The sequence below is a fragment of the Geotrypetes seraphini genome, chromosome 17 (assembly GCF_902459505.1).
Source record: "Geotrypetes seraphini chromosome 17, aGeoSer1.1, whole genome shotgun sequence".
Classification (NCBI taxonomy): Eukaryota; Metazoa; Chordata; class Amphibia; order Gymnophiona; family Dermophiidae; genus Geotrypetes; species Geotrypetes seraphini.
Genome location: NC_047100.1, coordinates 5,911,399 through 5,929,252, shown reverse-complemented (window position 1 = coordinate 5,929,252; position 17,854 = coordinate 5,911,399). Strand labels below are relative to the sequence as shown.

At 40.2% G+C, this 17,854-nt stretch overlaps 2 protein-coding genes across 4 annotated transcripts in view; both read left to right on the top strand.

The window, feature by feature from the left end:
• The window catches only part of COPG1 (COPI coat complex subunit gamma 1), a 42,628-nt gene extending 41,193 nt beyond the window's left edge, over positions 1 to 1,435 (top strand). For both annotated transcript variants that reach the window (XM_033926747.1, XM_033926748.1), the window contains exon 24: positions 191 to 1,435. In XM_033926747.1, the coding sequence (XP_033782638.1) occupies positions 191 to 321 (131 nt within the window). In that variant the 3' untranslated portion in view covers positions 322 to 1,435. The remainder of the gene's footprint in view (positions 1 to 190) is intronic.
• Positions 1,436 to 5,023: 3,588 nt separating this feature from the next.
• On the top strand, positions 5,024 to 17,823 carry HMCES (5-hydroxymethylcytosine binding, ES cell specific). Of its 2 annotated transcripts, none has more exons than XM_033925754.1 (7): positions 5,024 to 5,183; positions 7,670 to 7,884; positions 8,904 to 9,047; positions 11,257 to 11,376; positions 12,150 to 12,313; positions 13,435 to 13,627; positions 16,691 to 17,823. In XM_033925754.1, the coding sequence occupies exons 2-7, from the start codon at positions 7,696 to 7,698 to the stop codon at positions 16,886 to 16,888; spliced, it is 1,008 nt and encodes a 335-aa protein (XP_033781645.1). In that variant the 5' UTR covers positions 5,024 to 5,183; positions 7,670 to 7,695; the 3' UTR covers positions 16,889 to 17,823. The 2 variants fall into 2 exon arrangements, with proteins under 2 accessions (XP_033781645.1, XP_033781647.1); XM_033925756.1 differs by having other exon boundaries at positions 5,166 to 5,276.
• The last annotated feature ends 31 nt before the right edge of the window (positions 17,824 to 17,854 follow it).

Here is a 17,854-nt window from a genome sequence, read left to right as displayed (position 1 = left end):
TATTTCTGAATATGTAAAAGATTTTAATTGCAAAAATTGAATTAGTCTTTTTTAGGAAGCATTGGTTTAAGCCAAAATCTTAAGCTGAACTCTGTCATATCTGTATGTTAAAGATATCCGAATAACATGAAAATTATTTTTGGGTGGAGAAAATCAGAAAAACTAATGGTGTAATTCATGTTTATTCCAGGTGTATTTCGAGGTGGCCACGACATAATGCTGCGATCCCGACTGGTCCTCACAGACACCGTGACAATGCAGGTCACAGCACGGAGCAAAGAAGAACTTCCTGTAGATGTTATCATTGCTTCTGTTGGTTAAATAGAATTTCTGGTCTCTCAGGGGTTAATATTTAGCAAGGCAGCTGCAACTTAAAAAATAAGCTATCCAGATATCTATAAATGAATTTACAGCTAGCTTATCTGTTTAAGTCAGATTGCTGGCTTTGTGGTCCTAAACACACATTGGACCAAATTCTATATATGGCACCGAAAAATAAGCATTATTGTATAAATCACCTTTGGAGTTGAGTGCATTTATAAAACAGTGTGTAGTGCCTCGACCTGCACCAAACTTTTAGAAGCAAGTATGTACACCAACTGAAATCTGGTTTAAAGGCATGGATCTGCCATATTCTGCCTGTAAATTCTTGGAATGCCTATACCTCTCCCGTGGCCTCACACCTTATTCGGATCCGATCACAAGAGCTTAAGTGTACATCTTTATAGAATAACACCTAGTAAGATGCACATTTAAATTCTAATTATTGTCGGTTAGTGCTGCTAATTATTAGTGCCTAATTTTTGGCACCAATTGACTCTTTACTCAACTAAATTATGTGCATTTTTACACACTATATATAGAATCCAGTGGGATTATCTGCTTAAAGTTAGGACTGCAATGTATGTAATCCACCTAAATGGATAAACTTACTTGGATAGCAGCTGAATATCATTGCTATCTGTATAACTTTTGACCCCACCCCCAAAATGCTCTTGGCCTCATCTGTTTTAGAACAGAAAAATTGTGTCCATAAATTGACTTGTACAGGTCAAACTTATCCTCTCACCAGCAAAAATGTTTCATTTGTTTTCTTTCTTTTTTTTACATTTATGCAGATAGAACCCATTTCTGACTGCATAATACTTTTGAATATTGATCGTGTATATTTACACTACAAAAAGGGAAATATAGGCATGTTCCATTATGTGCGATTCAGCATTCAAAATGCTGAATGGATGTCCCATTTACAGCTGCATTTTTCATAAGCAAATATTAGGAAGGTTCTTTTGTTTTCTTTTTTTTTTTTTTAATCGATTATCCTTTTTGGGTTTCTCAGCTCTGAAATCAATTTACTACAGTGTAAAGATGATTCTAATAAAAAGAATGTCGTTACTTTATCATTTTTTAAATAAATCCTATAATTATAGTGTAATCCTTTAAGTTTATATCTTATGAAGTGATTCAGGATATAAGTTAATGATCTTGTGCATTTTGATCATGTACATTTTATATAGTGAAAACCCCCATTAAAAGTAGAATTAATTTATCTGCACAAAAAGTGTGCAACTGCCTCGCTGTGTCCAGTAAACCCTTCGTCAAGTCGGGCAGGAGAGGGGGGGATCTGCAAACTTGATATGCGTAAGAACAGGAATAAGTGCCTTGCTAAAGTCTCCTGTGTGTGCCCATACCAGTCAGTAAAGAAGACCCTGCATCAAGTACAGCAGATGTAATAAAAAGCTGCGTTGTGAAGAGCTGGACTGGACATTTGTCCACTTTTTTATAAAATTCTTTCCCCGAGGACAAGCAGGCATAATATTTTTACATAGCTGATGCCATCCACAGATCCTGGTATGGAAAATATCAAGTGCATTGCTACTTTAAATTTTTAGGCAGTGCCCCTATTGCTTGTATGCTGGCACCTTCCTGCCCAACATCAGCTCATGAGACCAAAGGTTCTTCATTTTCTGCAGAGCTGATCAGCTGTAACTTCAGTATATCAAACTTTTATCCTTATTTTGTGCCTCATGTACTTATTTTTCATTATTTTCCTTACAGTTTGTTTTTTATTGTGTTCCAATTTGTCGGCACTTTGGGCCCAACCTCAGGAGTGTTGTTTTCAGATTCCTAGTTACTTGAGCTCCCTGGCCCATTGGGCTTTTTGATTTTGAATTGGTCATTTTTCCTTCCATGTCAAAGAGGCTACCGAGTGGTTTTAATAAATGTTCTTGATAGCAGTGGGACATCATTTGTGTCCTCTGCCTTCGTATGCAAAAGAGGTCATGGCATTGACATCAAGTATGGCAAGGGACTTGAAACCCAACACACACTTCCATGGCTCAATCATTGGCATCGGTGCTGACTGCATCAACACCATGTCCAGAAACTCGGGCTCCTTACAAAGCCAGAACTCTACATCATCTTCATCTATGCCTTGAGCACTGGGGGACATGATACTTAAGAAAGCTAAGAAGCATAACCATTCTTCCCCTTTTAGGTATATCACTGCCTCCTCCGAAGAGTTGACTTCCTCAAAGCATGGTAAGAATCAACACACCAAGGATTGCTCTCCTTCCATCCAGATGATGTCTCCTTGTAGTTGTGCCTTGCCATCAAGGTTTCCCATTCCAACATCTTTTCATATACTGGTACCATATCTCTAGGAGGAGATCCAGGCTATGCTCAGACAAGAGCTTTTGGGGCTACTGAAGTCACAGGCTTTAAAGGCTTCCATGCCTGCCTCAGCCCAGCCGGAGGATACATCAAAGTATCGATCGAGGACAAGGTCATGCATTTCTGCTCAATTGCAAGCATTGGAGTCAGTTTACTTCCTGAGCACCAACTTTCCCTCCAATCCACTTGTGTTTCCCAGGATCATGTTTATATATCTGTTATCTTTTAGAGTCATGATCCATGATGCTGGCAGTTTGGGAGTCCCAAATGTGAGAATATTATGCCTGCTGTCCACAGAGAAAGTAAAGATATTTACCTGTAGCAGGTGTTTGAGGAAAGCAGGCTTACATTCTCACAACCTGCCAACTTCCCCTAGTTGGCTTCTTAGCTTTGATACTGAACTGATGGTTCTGCAAGCCAACTTTGGGTGAGAAGGTACCAGCACATATGCAATATGGGCACTACCTAAAGATTTAAAGTGACAGTGCACTTGGTAATATCTGTACTGGGTTCTATATGCCTGCTGTCCTTGGAGAACACCTGCTACAGATAATTATATTTGCTTAATCACCAACAATCAAATGTTTAAGTGTTCAGCGCTGAGTTTTGTAAAAAACAAAAACTACACAAATATTTTTTAAAAAATGTTATTTGATTATGTGGACAAGCAACAAATGATGGAGCACTCTGGTCATTGTAAGCTGGATCATAGAATGCCAAATTGATCACATCTTTGTGACTAAATGAAATTTAATCGCATCTGTGTCTGTCTGAGATACTTGTGAATTCTGCCTGTATTTTTGTATACAAAAAAAAATGTCACCAGTAAGTGCAACATTAAACTATTGAAAACTGCCCACTATGTATGACAAAATGGTAGTTTACTCCTTTTACATTTGCAAACTCATGTATGTTTGAGAACTGGACAAAATCAGACATGGTAAAGTGTCTCCCCTTAGGGCAGTGGTCTCAAACTCCAACCCTTTGCAGGGCCACATTTTGGACCTCAGAAAAAAAGAGTTAATGTTTTATTAAAGAAACGACAATTTTGCATGAGGTAAGAATATAAGAAGTTGCCTCCACTGGGTCAGACCAGAGGTCCATCGCGCCCAGCGGTCCGCTCCCGCGGCGGTCCATCAGGTCTATGACCTGTGAAGTGGTCCCTGACTATTCCTATAACCTACCTCTACTTTTATCTCAATCCCCTTATCCTTTAGGAACTTATCTAAACCTTCCTTGAACCCCTGTAGCGTGCTCTGGCCTATCACAACCTCCGGAAGCGCGTTCCATGTGTCCACCACCCTCTGGGTAAAAAAGAACTTCCTCGTGTTTGTTCTAAACCTGTCCCCTTACAAGGGAGCACTCGGAGAAATTGAAAGGGGACAGGTTTAGAACAAACGCGAGGAAGTTCTTTTTTACCCAGAGGGTGGTGGACACATGGAACGCGCTTCCGGAGGTTGTGATAGGCCAGAGCACGCTACAGGGGTTCAAGGAAGGTTTAGATAGATTCCTAAAGGATAAGGGGATTGAGGGGTACAGATCGAAGTAGAGGTAGGTTATAGGAATAGTTTATAAATCTTTCCTTTTGGCTAAGTCTTAATAATAATATTGTCACTTATAGCTAAAGAGACTATTTTATTTTACTTTTATGATTATGATACACATACGGAGGGCCTTAAAATAGGACCTGGCGGGCCGCGGATTTGAGACCACTGTGCTGTATGAGGCTTTCAAAGAGACAGATGGATGGAACATCCCCAACCCCACCTGCCTTATCCCAGAGGCTCAAAGCAGATGCTGTCGTAGCACAGACTTCTTCAGACTCTAAAGCACAGGTGTCAAAGTCGGTCCTCGAGGGCCAGAATCCAGTCGGGTTTTCAAGATTTCCCCAATGAATATGCATGAGATCTATGTGCATGCACTGCTTTCAATGCATATTCATTGGGGAAATTCTGAAAACCCGACTGGATTGCGGCCCTCGAGGACCGACTTCGACACCTGTGCTCTAAAGCAAGCTCAATGAAACAAGGGGGGAGTCATCTCAAAGTGCTGAATTTGCAAAGGGAAAGTCAAAGCGGAGATTTTCCTCACCACTAACCTCACTGGAGTCTCTTCTCAGCATTTGCACACAGTGACACCTGCAGACGCGCTTCCTCTCGCCGCCCAAGCGCGCAAGTTTCGAAGGCTGGAGGTGGCTGGCGGGGTTTTCCCTGTTGCGCCTGCTGACAGGCTTTTTTGGGCGGGACTCGAGCTACCCAACTACGGTGGCTCTGCGCCTGGGGGGGGAGCCGTTTAACTACCGGGGCTCCAATCGCGTCTTCGCGTTGCAGGCGAGCCTCGTTCTGGGCATCCAATCGTTTCTCTCGAATTCCACGCCTCGTGCCGGCGTTTCAACAGCCTGATCCTGGAACGCCCCACAGGGCGTTCCAGGCCTCGCTCTGGTGCAGCTTCCCGCTCCCCTTTGACAAGGCGAGACCCGCAGGAGCGGAGTTTGGAAGTAGGAGAACAAGGTAGAAGAGCCGACGGACTCGTCTGTTGCTCGCTGCTCTGCTGCCAACCCTCTGTCCCCCTTGCAAATGCACGGGGTGGGAAGCGGGCTGCTTGTGAGGCTAAGTGCACACTTGTCTGCATTGCACACAGAGCTTCGCTTTGGTCTGCAGTTGGAACGGCCTCTGTAGTTTTGGTCGTCTATTTTATGTCACGTTATGAAAATGCTTTGCGCGTCTGACCCAGGCTGTATTGGAGTTTAACAAAGTCATGAGTTTCGACTTGGTGGGGGGGGGCTTCTGTCATTTTTTTTATTTCTTTTCTATTTCACTTCTTACAAGTGACATTTATTTATTTGGGACATATTAACTGCATTTTTTACTAAGGTACACTAATGAATTAGTGTGCTTTAAGTGTCATGCAGCCTATAGGTAAATAGTGGACTGTATGGCACTGGATCCAGGGACAGGATTTAGCACCTCCAATCATTTTGAAAAGTTGACTCCTATGCCTAAAGGGCTTAGAACCTAAAAGCAGACACTGTTTGCTAAGCCTTTGTCCTGTTATGGGCGGTAACCTAAACCCGAAGTATAACATAAGTACGGTGATGATTGATTATGCTGGAGTTAAATAATTCTGTATTGTAACCACCATAGAACTTCACATATTTCAGTATAGAGCCCATGTATTGTAACACCTCGCAGAAGCTCTTTGTAACTCTGTATGGTAACATCTCTACAGAAGCTCATATAAACCGCTCTGAATTGACTCCCCAGTCATTAATATGTAATGTAATTTATTTCTTATATACTGCTACATCCGTTAGGTTCTAAGCGGTTTGAAGAAAATATACATTAAGATTATAAATGAGAAGTAAGAAGGTACTTAAAAAATTCTCTTACTGTCCCGAAGGCTCACAATCTAACTAAAGTACCTGGAAATTAATAAAGAAGAGAAAATAAAGATGGTTGAAAAAAGAAAAATTCTATGTGAATTTATATGATGGAAATTAAACTGACTGTGAAGAACTGTATGAAAAATACATATGGAATGCAGTGGTATAGAAGCCCCGAATAAGCATAGTAACCTTTACTAACCCCCCCCCCTTTTATTTTTTTTTAACAATACAAACGTAGCACATTTTTAGCGCCAGCCCTGGCAGTAACAGCTCCGATGCACATAGAATTTCAATGATCATCTGAGCTGTTACCGCCACTGCTGGCACTAAACATCGTGCTACGCTTTTGTAAAAGGAGGGGTAAATGCAGCCCCCCCCCAAGAACCCAGCATTGATTCCAAGATGCTTTCTTGGCAAAACAGCATAAAATATTCATGTTACTACTCATTTAAAAGAGGGGTTTTAGGTCTTTTTCTGTTGTTGGGGTGGGGGTTGTTACTTAAAGGAACAGTGGACATGTGCAGTATATCAAATGAGAAATACATTTGGAAACTGTAGCAGACTTTTCTATTACTGAAATGTTGAAACAACATTAGAATATATTGTGTAACATTTTGTTGTTGTTATTATCTGACATATAAGAGCCTAATACAAACTAGGCCCTGTAGAAAAGCATTTTAAGAGAAATCCTATAAAAGGCACCTAAATAGGCTTCTAAAGTTAGGTGTCTAACTTACTCCCCTTTTACAAAATTGCAATAGCGGTTTTTAGCGCAGGCTGGCACGCTGAATGCTCTGCGCTGCTCCAGGTGCTCATAGAGTTCCTATAAGTGTCGGGAGCAGCGCAGAGCATTCAGTGTGCCGGCCTGCACTAAAAATCACTATCGCAGTTTTGTAAATCAGGGAGGGGTTAATTAGTAAATTGGCTTCAATTATGAGTTTTAGCAAGCTCATAATTGAAAAAAAATTGGGTGATAGGCACCTATTCTCTTAGGTGTGATTCTACAAAAGATAGACACCTATCACATGGCACCTGGAAGCACCTAATACCAAAGTAGGCATGTTTAGGAGTGGAGAAAGACTTAGGCGCAATTCTCTAATATTTGGCACACGCTAAATGCTAATGCGTCCATTATTCTATGGACGTACTAGCTGATGTAGCGCGCCTTAGTAAAAGAGGGGCTTAAAGACTTAGACGCTTATAATGCAGGCCTTTAAAACCTGGCCTTTGTTACAGGCACCTAAGTTTTAAGTTAAGTGCCGCTAAGCATTGATTCTGTAATAGGCATCTAACTTTATGCGCCTATCTTTTCTGGACGCCCATTACAGAATCTGGCCCTTCCTAAATGATTGGTTTTAATAGCTTTGTCCACTTTAATCCTACTGTTATCATTTAGAATCTGTTTCTCTTACTGTTGCTCTCAGTAATATTAATCTAAAATATGGATCATTTATCCTTTATTGTAATTTTTTAGGTTATTTTTAGATGTGGTTTATCTTTGTTGATGTTATGAATTTGCTTTGTATTCTAATTTATATAATAATGTTCATTAACTTTAAATACATTATACACTAATTTTTTATTTTTTTTTTCTGGTCTGCCCACTGGAAGAAGTTTGTTCAAGAAGCAGATGGAAAATGTGTGGGCGCACTGCCTGCACTCTTGCTCCAGCTGATATTAGTAAAGCTTGTGCCTATCGGGACAACCAAGGTAGAAGGAAAAAGCCAGAATGGAGAAATGGAGACTCTGACAAATATAAGCCTTCCTATAATAAAAGTCCTCAATCAAACAGTCCTGTACTTCTATCTCGAAAACATTTTGAAAAGGTAATATGTTACAGAACAAATGTATCAAGATTCACAGCCAGCTCCGTTTAAGAGTTTGCACATTTTAGTATACTATTCAATGGGGACTTTTTTTTCATGTTTTTAGGAAGACTATTGAGATGTTTTTCTTACTTGCTCATACTTATAGCTTTAAGCAGAAAGGCAGGCTGACGTGACTCCTGAATGACTGCATAAAGCTATTATATCACGGGAACAGCTAGTGGCCTTAATTACTTCATGTATGCAACTTGTTACCTGTCTTTCCAAAACATACAAAGATGTGCGTAAGAACAGGAATTAGTGCCTTGCTAAAGTTAACCTTTTCTGGCATTACGAGTTGACAATTTATTGCTCTTTACTGTTTATGTCTGGTGGAGCACTCAATAAAGCCATTAATAATAAAAATAAAATTAGACACCATCAATCAATAAAAAAAATGCAAATGAAATATTTACTTCTGTAGGTGTCAGAATTTTATAACAATTAAACACTGATACCCCCTTTTTACTAAACCACGCTAGCGGATTTTAGCGCCGGGAGCCATGCTGCTCCCAACGCTCCTAGAAACTCTGTGAGCGTCAGGAGCAGCGCACGGCTCCCAGCGCTAAAAACCACTAGAGTGGTTTAGTAAAATGGGGCCTGAGTTTTAAGTAATATACCCCCTCCTCCCTTTACAAAACCGCAAAAGAGATTTTTAGCGCCGGCTGGCTTGCTGAATGCTCTGCGCTACTCCGAAGGTCATAGAGTTCCTTTGAGCATCAGAGCAGCGCAGATCATTCAACATGCCGGCCGGTGCTAAAATCCTCTTGCGCGGTTTTGTAAAGGGGGAAGGATAATTATCTAAAAGTTTGATTCATGTTAATAGAATTCTGTAAAATATTTTTTTTAATATGAGAACCTTGGGGGTTTTTGTTGTTTTTTTTTAAATTTGCTGGTCATTCTAAAGGAGTATCTTTTTTTTTTTTGCTTTAGCAAATCTTGAGTTTTAAGATACCTAAACTTTTCTTATCTTTTGAAAGGATGCAGATACTTCTGAGCAAATTATTGCCTCCATGCGATGGGGTCTTATTCCTTCATGGTTCAGTGAACGAGATCCATCCAAAATGCAGTACAATACGACAAACTGTCGCAGTGATACCATCATGGAGAAAACTTTATACAAGGTGTGCAGCTCGGCAAATCAACTTCTTGGTACAGTAGTCCCCCAACTGGTTGGATTTTTCAGGATCTCCTGGATGGGATAAGCTTGCGATTTTTCTGCAGATTCTTTGTGAAAGGTTAAAAACCTAACCAAAAAAGGTTTAGGATTCACCTTTGTAGCAGAATCATTCAGATCAGCATATTGATGTTTTTAACTATTTTAGAGAATACAGTTAAATATTTATGCCCTAGAGTGATTTCTTACTGTTTCAATATTTAAAACATATTTAGAGATCCTTGTACAAAGTAGCACTAAAGAGTAGCCTTACTATTTATTTATTGAAGTGGTTTACATTCAGGTACTCAAGTATTTTTCCCTGTCTGTCCTGGTGGGCTCACAATCTATCTAATGTATCTGGGGCAAAGGGGGGGATTAAGTGACTTGCACAGGGTTACATCTCCCTCTCCATTCCTTCCCCTCTCCAGCATTTCTCCTTCTCTCTCCATTTCCCATCGTCAGCACTTCTTTTCTTTCCTTTCCTTTATTATCTTCAGCATGTTTCTCTTTCTCTCCTCCTTCAGCTATGCTTCTAGTGGGGGAATACAGGTGCTCCGTAAAAGTCTTGCAACAAAATGAATCCTCACTCTGTAGGGAAATTCTTTCCAGAGCTGAAACTCTTCTTTATCTTAAATCCAGAAATCCAGACAGGACACACAGTGATTCTTAATCTTTATCATTATTATTCTTAGAAATTGCTTGCTCCTGCCCTGTGAGTGAGAGAACGCTAATGGAGTGCTCCCCCTGGAACCCTTGAGAAAGCCTCCTGTGAGGCGAAACGGGTCCCGTCGGGCCATAATGTTGTGGCAAGCAATTTCTAAGAATAATATTGATAAAGATTAAGAATCACTGTGTGTCCTGTCTGGATTTAAGATAAAGAAGAGTTTCAGCTCTGGAAAGAATTTCCCTACAGAGTGAGGATTCATTTTGTTGCAAGATTATATATCACCTCACTTTCCGTCTTCACCATCCTTGCTTTAGTGATTACTAGCTCCGTAAAAGTCTCCCTAGCCCCAACCACAACCTTCCCAGCCCCAGACCTCCTCTGACAATGGCAGCTCTGTGCAATGCAAACAATCACAGCAACAACAAAAAAAAATCAAAACGATATGTGCTTATCTAGTGTGAGAGATCAGCACACCAACGGTGGCCAGCGTTTGGCAATTTCTGCTGCTTCCGGGTGTGAAAAAGGCAGACCTAACCTGCATTTAAATGCATCACAACCGATGTCTTCCTGCTTTCTGATCTTTGGATCCAGTCTCAGTAGGGTGAAGGTGGGGATCCAAGGCTTTTTCCTTCTGACTAGACTTTTGGCAGCATATGTGGATTAGAGAGAGAGAGCATGTATGTGCCTGTTAGTGTATTGAGACACTAGTCTAGTAATTGGTTTGTCACAGTGGATGAGTCTTGTTTTGAATTATTAAACTGTTCCACTACACTTGTGTTGCCAGTGGATTGTTAAATTTTTTTTGGGGGGGGAGCCAGCACCCGTCTTCCTCTCTTCCCCCCCCCCCCATGCACCCCTTCCCTTCTATCGTATCTCTTTAATGTTTGTGGCACGTGCAGCAACCCCAACCTCGGCTCTTCCTCTGACATCACTTCCTGGACCCACGCCTAGGAAGTGACATCGGAGGAAGAGCCGACACAGGCGCTAGCAGCAGGTTGGGGTCGCTGTTTTCACCGCGAACATTAAATAGGTAAGGGGGAAGGGAAAGGGCACCCGTGGCAGTAGGGGTCGGGGAAGGAGAGGGCAGGGGAGGGGGCGCCCCTCACTTTCACTATGCCACCGTGTGTTTCATTTTGCTAAAGTTCTAAAGAACGTTCCAACCGTAGTAGCTTCAAGAGGGTTTATTTGTGAAAGAAGCTTGACTGTTCAGCAAGCTGAAATCTGACTTGAGAAATCAAATTTCTAAATGGTGAACAACACATTGTAGAATTTTTTTTTTTAGCTGTGCCTAGACTAGGATACATATTCTATTCTAGCTTTTAACAATCAGAAGTACTGGTAGTGTTCCAGCTCTTAAAGCTGTCTTAAACTTTGCTTCTTTATTTTATGCAATGCAAAATGGCAGGTCCTGTGCAGAAAACAAATTTAGAGTCTAGTGTGATATTGTAAATGATACCATCGTTTGTCTTTTGTCTAGTGATGCGAGTTGCTAACGTTGTGTTCATAGGCTTCTCTGTTAAAGGGCAAACGCTGTGTCATTCTGGCTGATGGCTTCTATGAATGGAAACGACACAATGGAGAAAAACAACCCTATTATATTTACTTCCCACAAACTAAAGAAGAAAAGGTATTAAGCACTCTAGTTTAATTTTATTGTATATGCCTAAGGGACCTCCCGTTTTGCACTGCAAAGTAGGGAAATTTTGATTCAGTCTGGTTCAGGATTCTCCCAGTGGGGAGCAGCATAAGCTGCTGGGCTCAAAGACGTGTCGTACAGTCACTCAAAGAATCTTCACAGGTGGCAAGTCAAATGCGCGCAAGACAAAAGCGCGTGGACAATTGCATGCAGACAATTCAGCGCAACCACAATTCCAGACATCTATCAGCTTTTATAAAATAGGATTAAAAAAAATATAGCCCTTAAGAACATAAAGAATAGCCTTACTGGGTCAGACCAATGATCCATCAAGCCCAGTAGCCAGTTCGCACGGTGGCCAATCCAGGTCACTAGTACCTGGCCAAAACCCAAAGAGTATCAACATTCCAGAATCCCAAAGTATCAAAATTCCATATAGAATCTCAAAGAATAGCAAGATTCCAGAACCCCATAAAGTAGCAATATTCCATGCTTCCAATCCAGGGCAAGCAGTGGCTTCCCCAATGTCTCTCAATAACAGACTATGGACTTTTCCTCCAGGAACTTGTCCAAACCTGACTTCCCTCATAGAAGTCCTTTAAAAAAAATTATCCCCAGTACTATATTGAAGCCTAGTCCATCTTATATACAGTATATGCAACAGCAAAATCAGAAGGGTAGTTTCTTAAGTGCAGCAAAAGTTGTTGGTTGGCAAGGAGGAAAAAGCCGTGTATTAGTAATTGCATCTTTGTGTTGCATTTCAGATGTCAGAAAAGACTGCTGACAGCAGTGAATGGAAAGGCTGGAGGTTACTCACTATGGCGGGACTTTTTGAATGCTGGGAGCCACCTGATGGAGGGGATCCATTATATTCTTACACAGTTATAACCGTGAATGCTTCTAAATGCATGAACTGGTTACACGACAGGCAAGGAAAACAGTTTGTTTACCAGAACCATATTAGAATTGAGGGAGAGTTTTATCAAATTTTGTTGAGCAGGTACTTAAAGAAAGCTTTCAGTTAGTGGTCATTCAGCTTATAGTTGTATTCCAGTATTACAAGAACAGATTTTAAAAAGTGTGGGGTTTGATTTTTGCCTACTTTTAGTGCAATGGTCTGATTTGTTGTTGATGTACCAGAAAGTATGACATCTTCAGTGAAACAAGTAATTATAGATAAGTCACTGTTATTTAGATAGTCTGCTTTTTTTTTTTACCTACCTTTCACACACCCCCCCTTCCATTTTTCCTCTGATGCTTTGCTTGGGCTGCTCTGTGAAGTATAATTTTGTTTACATCATTGATTAGTAATAGGGTTGGGGGGAAAATGATGACTTTAAATTCTGTAAGTTAAAGGTGCTTCTTTCTGTTATTGTTATGTATTCATACTTGAAAATTAAAAAAAGATATATTTAAAAAAATAAAAGTGTTGCTGGCCTGAAGCAAGAGAGGCAACCTCAGCAACACCTTTTGGCCAGCATGAGCTACCGTACTCAACTTCAAATGTTTTCCATTGCTGGAATGTCCTACTGGGACAAGCTTATTGGGCAACTAAGATTATGTGCAGATCACTACAGTTTTAAGATGTTGAAAACCAAGTTATTTGAAGACGCATACTTTTGATGTGTCTTTCCTAACGTTGTCTGGGTATTTTGGTAACACCTTATCAAACACGTTATTGAAGAATTTGTAGGTCCTATTTCTGATGTGTTTTGATATTATTTTGAAAAGTGATTTGTATTGTTCTTTGTTTTTCCTTTATGTATGTTTATATGAAGCCAGTGACTCCAGGTGGTATAGAAAGTTTATTTAAATAATAGTTATTGCTATTATTTATTATCTACATTTTCTCCTCAGCTCTAAATACACCACATTTATTTAATGTCTTGGCCTGACCAGCCTTAATGGAGGAAAAACCTAAATATAGTTTCCTTAAGCCTCACTGTGTATTGTAGCCTGGTAATGCTTTTCTAGCTAAGCATTGTACTTGTGTTTCTGTAGTCTAACATAAATCCTAAAGCTTTTTTGACCTGGATTTGTTTGCGTTAGAATGCCAGCAATATTAGATGGTGATGAGGCAATCCAGAAATGGCTGAACTTTGGAGAGGTATCAACCCAGGAAGCCCTTCAACTTATCCACCCCATAGAGAATATTGCTTTCCATCCTGTCGCCACAATAGTGAACAATTCGCGGAACAACACGCCCGAGTGCATTGAACCTATTAAGCTGGGAGTGAAAAAGGTAAGAGTTGAAATGTTAGGAACAAGGCGGAGACAATGTTTGCTTCTGGGATAGTGATCCCTTATGTTTAAACAATTGACAGATATATGGAATTTTACAATGACTCAAGAACCTCAGATTCACCACTCGCGACTCGTAGCATTTATTGTCCTAAGCTTTCTGTGCCATCTCCTCACTGGTTCTCACAATTTCCACCAATGTAAGCTTGCATCAGTATCCAAAGTTTACAACAGTATCACTTTTAAAGAATTATTTAATCAGCACTTAGCTTTATTTTATGGTCGTCTTATTCTCACTTGAAAATATGGGTGGATGCACTGAACAGTCCCTTCAACAGGAAGTATAAGAAACTGAAACTGTCCAATGCAAGCCATGGTAAATTTTCATTGAATGCAGGAGCCAGCAGCTGAGACCTCCACCCGCCCCACTCCAGTTGTCTCTATGGAAATTGATGAGAGGGGTGTCTTCTGGACCTACCACAGGTCAGGTCCTATAACTCCTGATATTCTAAGGCTGTTTTCCCATTCCATTTCCTTAAAAAAATCAGGCCAATAAATATGGGGGATACAGTCGTGTATACTAAGCAAAGACTCAAAAAAGACGTACTGTAAATTTGTTTAGCAGAAAACCACATTCATCCAAAACAAAACTCATAGAAAACAAAAAAATCATAAATACAAAAACCAGAGGAAACAGACCTCATACACGGGCGGCCATTTTGGGCTGTGCCGTTTCTGCTTTTCTTGTTGCGTGAAAGCGTGTGGAAGTGCTAATGATGAGTGAAGTTATGCTATTACTTTTCCCCTGATATAGCCTTGGTAAGGTGAAACAAAAGTGCTTTCTGTCGGGAGCAAGCCTTTGTAGAGCATTCCATGAAGAAGCAAATAACATACTGCCTGAGAGAGACAACTTTAAGATAAGTCTTTCATACTTTAGCATAACAAAGTTAGAACTGAAAATTATCTTTTTCCCAGCTGTAGTCATTGCAACATGTTTTATGAAGAGTAAATCATTTTTTGTCTAAAGACAAAGAAAGAGATGATACGAGTGGCTTAGGGTACAGTGCAATCCCGGCTGCCCGTGTATGAGGTCTGTTTTCTATGTTTTTTGTATTTATGATTTTTTTTGTCTTCTTTCAGTTTTGTTTTGGATGAATGTGGTTTTCTGCTAAACAAATTTACAGTATGTCTCTTTTGAGTCTTTGCTTAAAACATCAGGACCATAATTCAGTCCTGCAGGCCACTGGTAGAAACACAAAGCCAACAGAACTCTCAGTCTAGTTTCTCTCTCCATTTCACCCCCTACTCCTGCCCTGCCATTACCTGATTCTGCTAGACACACCATCATCACCATTGCTGCCCAATCTCTTGCTTATAGCCCATTCCTCCATCCTAACATCTCCCTCGAGCTTTCAAATCAGCTACTCCTCTGCTCCTAAACCCAGCTACCTCCTTAGGTAGCTTCTCACTACCCAGCAAGTCAATCAACCCGCACCCCTCCAGTCTATGCACCACCAAGTCATTCAGGCCTACCCATCAAGCCACTCACCTGCCCACCCTACCTTTGCCCAGTAAGCTAGTCAGCCTTACCTTTTTCCCACACTGATTCTCAGCCTGCTGTCTGCAAAGCAAGAAATTCCTCCTTTCTGCTGCCCTTGCTGGAGCATGAAGTTCCTCATCCGTGGTCTCTGGTTCTCAAATCTTTTGAAACCGGCACAAGAGTTCCTACACCATGCAGCTTAGACTTGCAGCATCGTTGCTTTGGTGGCAGCCAAAAACCAGGGCAAAACGTAGCCTTTTTTGTAACAGCGGCATAGCCACAGGTGGGATTGGGTGGGCTTAGTAGCAGCACACTTCCTAAGCTGTGCAACATTGTTTAGACAAAAATGCACAGCATTTTCAGCAGAAATAGAGATAAGATTGAACACAGATTTTAGGCCAGTTTAGGCACCAAACCCAAAACTGAAATTCAGTCAGCCGCTAATACATAGATCATAGAAGCATGACAGCAGATAAAGGCCAAATAACCCATCTGCAGCATCCACTATATCTTCTCCCTAAGAGATCCCACGTGCCTGTCCCACACTTTCTTGAATTCAGACACAGTCTTTGTCTCCACCACCTCTACTGGGAATCTATTCCACACAACTACCACCCTTTCTGTAAAACATATGTGCTTTTTTTGTTACTATACATTCTTGTGCTTCTAGTAATATCTGATTTAATTTTCTAAAAGTGTTTATACCTATGTAAAAGGTTACCCTCTTAATGCATATGCTATTTCTAAAATCGCATTCAGTTTAGATAAGTGCTTGCAATATCACAGTAATGATTTATAACTGGGTGGTAGTCTATTTTAAAATGTTTTATGTCTTGACATATCTAAGAAATATTAGGTGTTAATCAAAATTTTTCCAGAGGTCTATGTATGTGTTGGAAGGTAGGGGGTCAGTAAGAACCCTTTTAAAATAAGGATATGCTGCGTACTATTAATAAACTTGCTCAGCTAGTTTTGAAATGTATAATTATAAGATAGTGTATGAAAAACGTGCCTTTTGGGGGAGAAAACTCCCAAAAGAAGATGATAATGATGATGCAAAACATGGCATCAGAATGAATTTGTGTGTCTCTGGAGGACCTATGTAGAACAAGATACAGGATGAACAGAAACAATTAAATGTTCAGCTATTGAAATGGAATTCTTGGGGGATTCCAGCTTTTTCTTACTGTAGTTCAAGCCACTTGCTTTTACTGTTTCCATTAGACTGTTACCTATCTTCCCCTATCATGTCTGCAACTTTCTAATGATGGTGCTTTCAATCAATATTCTAAATCAAAAAGTTAATTAAATAATCTGCAACCAAAACCAAAATGTACACTTAGCACTGTAGTCCATAATTCTAGGTTCCCTTAAATATCTTTATTTTCCAGTGTCTGTATTACAAATTGTAGAGCTATACCTAAAAAGTTACTGATGGATCCCAGCGAAACCCCCAGCTTGCTTTCACTTCCTGAACTGTTTGCAGTTGTTGACCATTAATCGGTTCCCTTTCATTCTTTCTAGGAACCCACACTGAGTGCTAGCAGCAAAAGAATGTTTGAGTGGCTAAAAAGCAAATCTCCCAAAAAAGAAGAGCCTGATACTCCTTGTTTGCAGAGCTGCAGTGCTGAATCCCCAAAGAAAACCAGTGCAGGGTTAATGCGTCAATGGTTAAAAACGGAAGAGGGGGCATGTATGGAAAAGAGGCTCAAATTCAATTGACAGAACTGAAGTGCATTGTGACACTTAGCGCATTTGTTGTGGCTTTTGTTTTTTTTCCTTTGCAGCTTGTGTCATGCTTGTATACCACCTTTCATAAGTCAACGTGCAAAGAAATAGTGAAAGTCCTGGATCACTCACCCCCTGTTTTACTAAGGTGCGCTATGGACGCATTAGCGGTTAGTGCGTGCGTTGATTTAGCGTGCGCTAAATCCGCTTAGCACACCTTTGTAAAAGAGGTCCAAAGAAAGTAGTTGATTTCATGCTTTCTGAATATTTTCTCAATATTTTTTTTCTGTTCATCTGTCCACTAGAGCTAAATTATCTGTGTACATTGGTGTTTCTATAATAATTACAGGTAGGGAGGGGAAAATCTCTAATTTTGTCACTTATTTGAAATTTTTTTGTGCTGCAACGTATCTAATTCTCCCCCTCTTTTACAACTGCCGGCGCTAAAACCTGCACTATGCGTTTGTAAAAGAGGGAATCTGTTTGCTATCACTGATGATAGCATTTCGAATAACTAAATAAGATCTTACTGGATATACTTTTGGATGAATGATTGAGGTTAAATCTATTCTATGTGATTGTCTATATGCTTGTCCGGAGATCTGTTTTAAAATTTTTTATTGTTCATTTTGTACTCTTTTTTTTTTTTAACCACCTTTTCAAGATAAAGTCAATAAAAAAATGTTTGTACACTTTCTTCAAATGAACATTTTTATGGGTTTTCTCTACAGTTGACACAGAGTTTCTAGTGAGAGGGATAATTGATCTTGTTTATATATTGTATTTTGTAACTTCTGTGTTGTGCTTTTTTTTAATGTCACATGCTTGCCAGTGATAGGTTTATTGTGTTTTCTGCTCCAAAGATCACATAAGACTCTTTTTACTAAATGGCGGTAAAAGTTTCCATGGCGGGCCGGCAAGTTAAATGCTCCGACACTCAAAGACATTCTATAAGTGTTG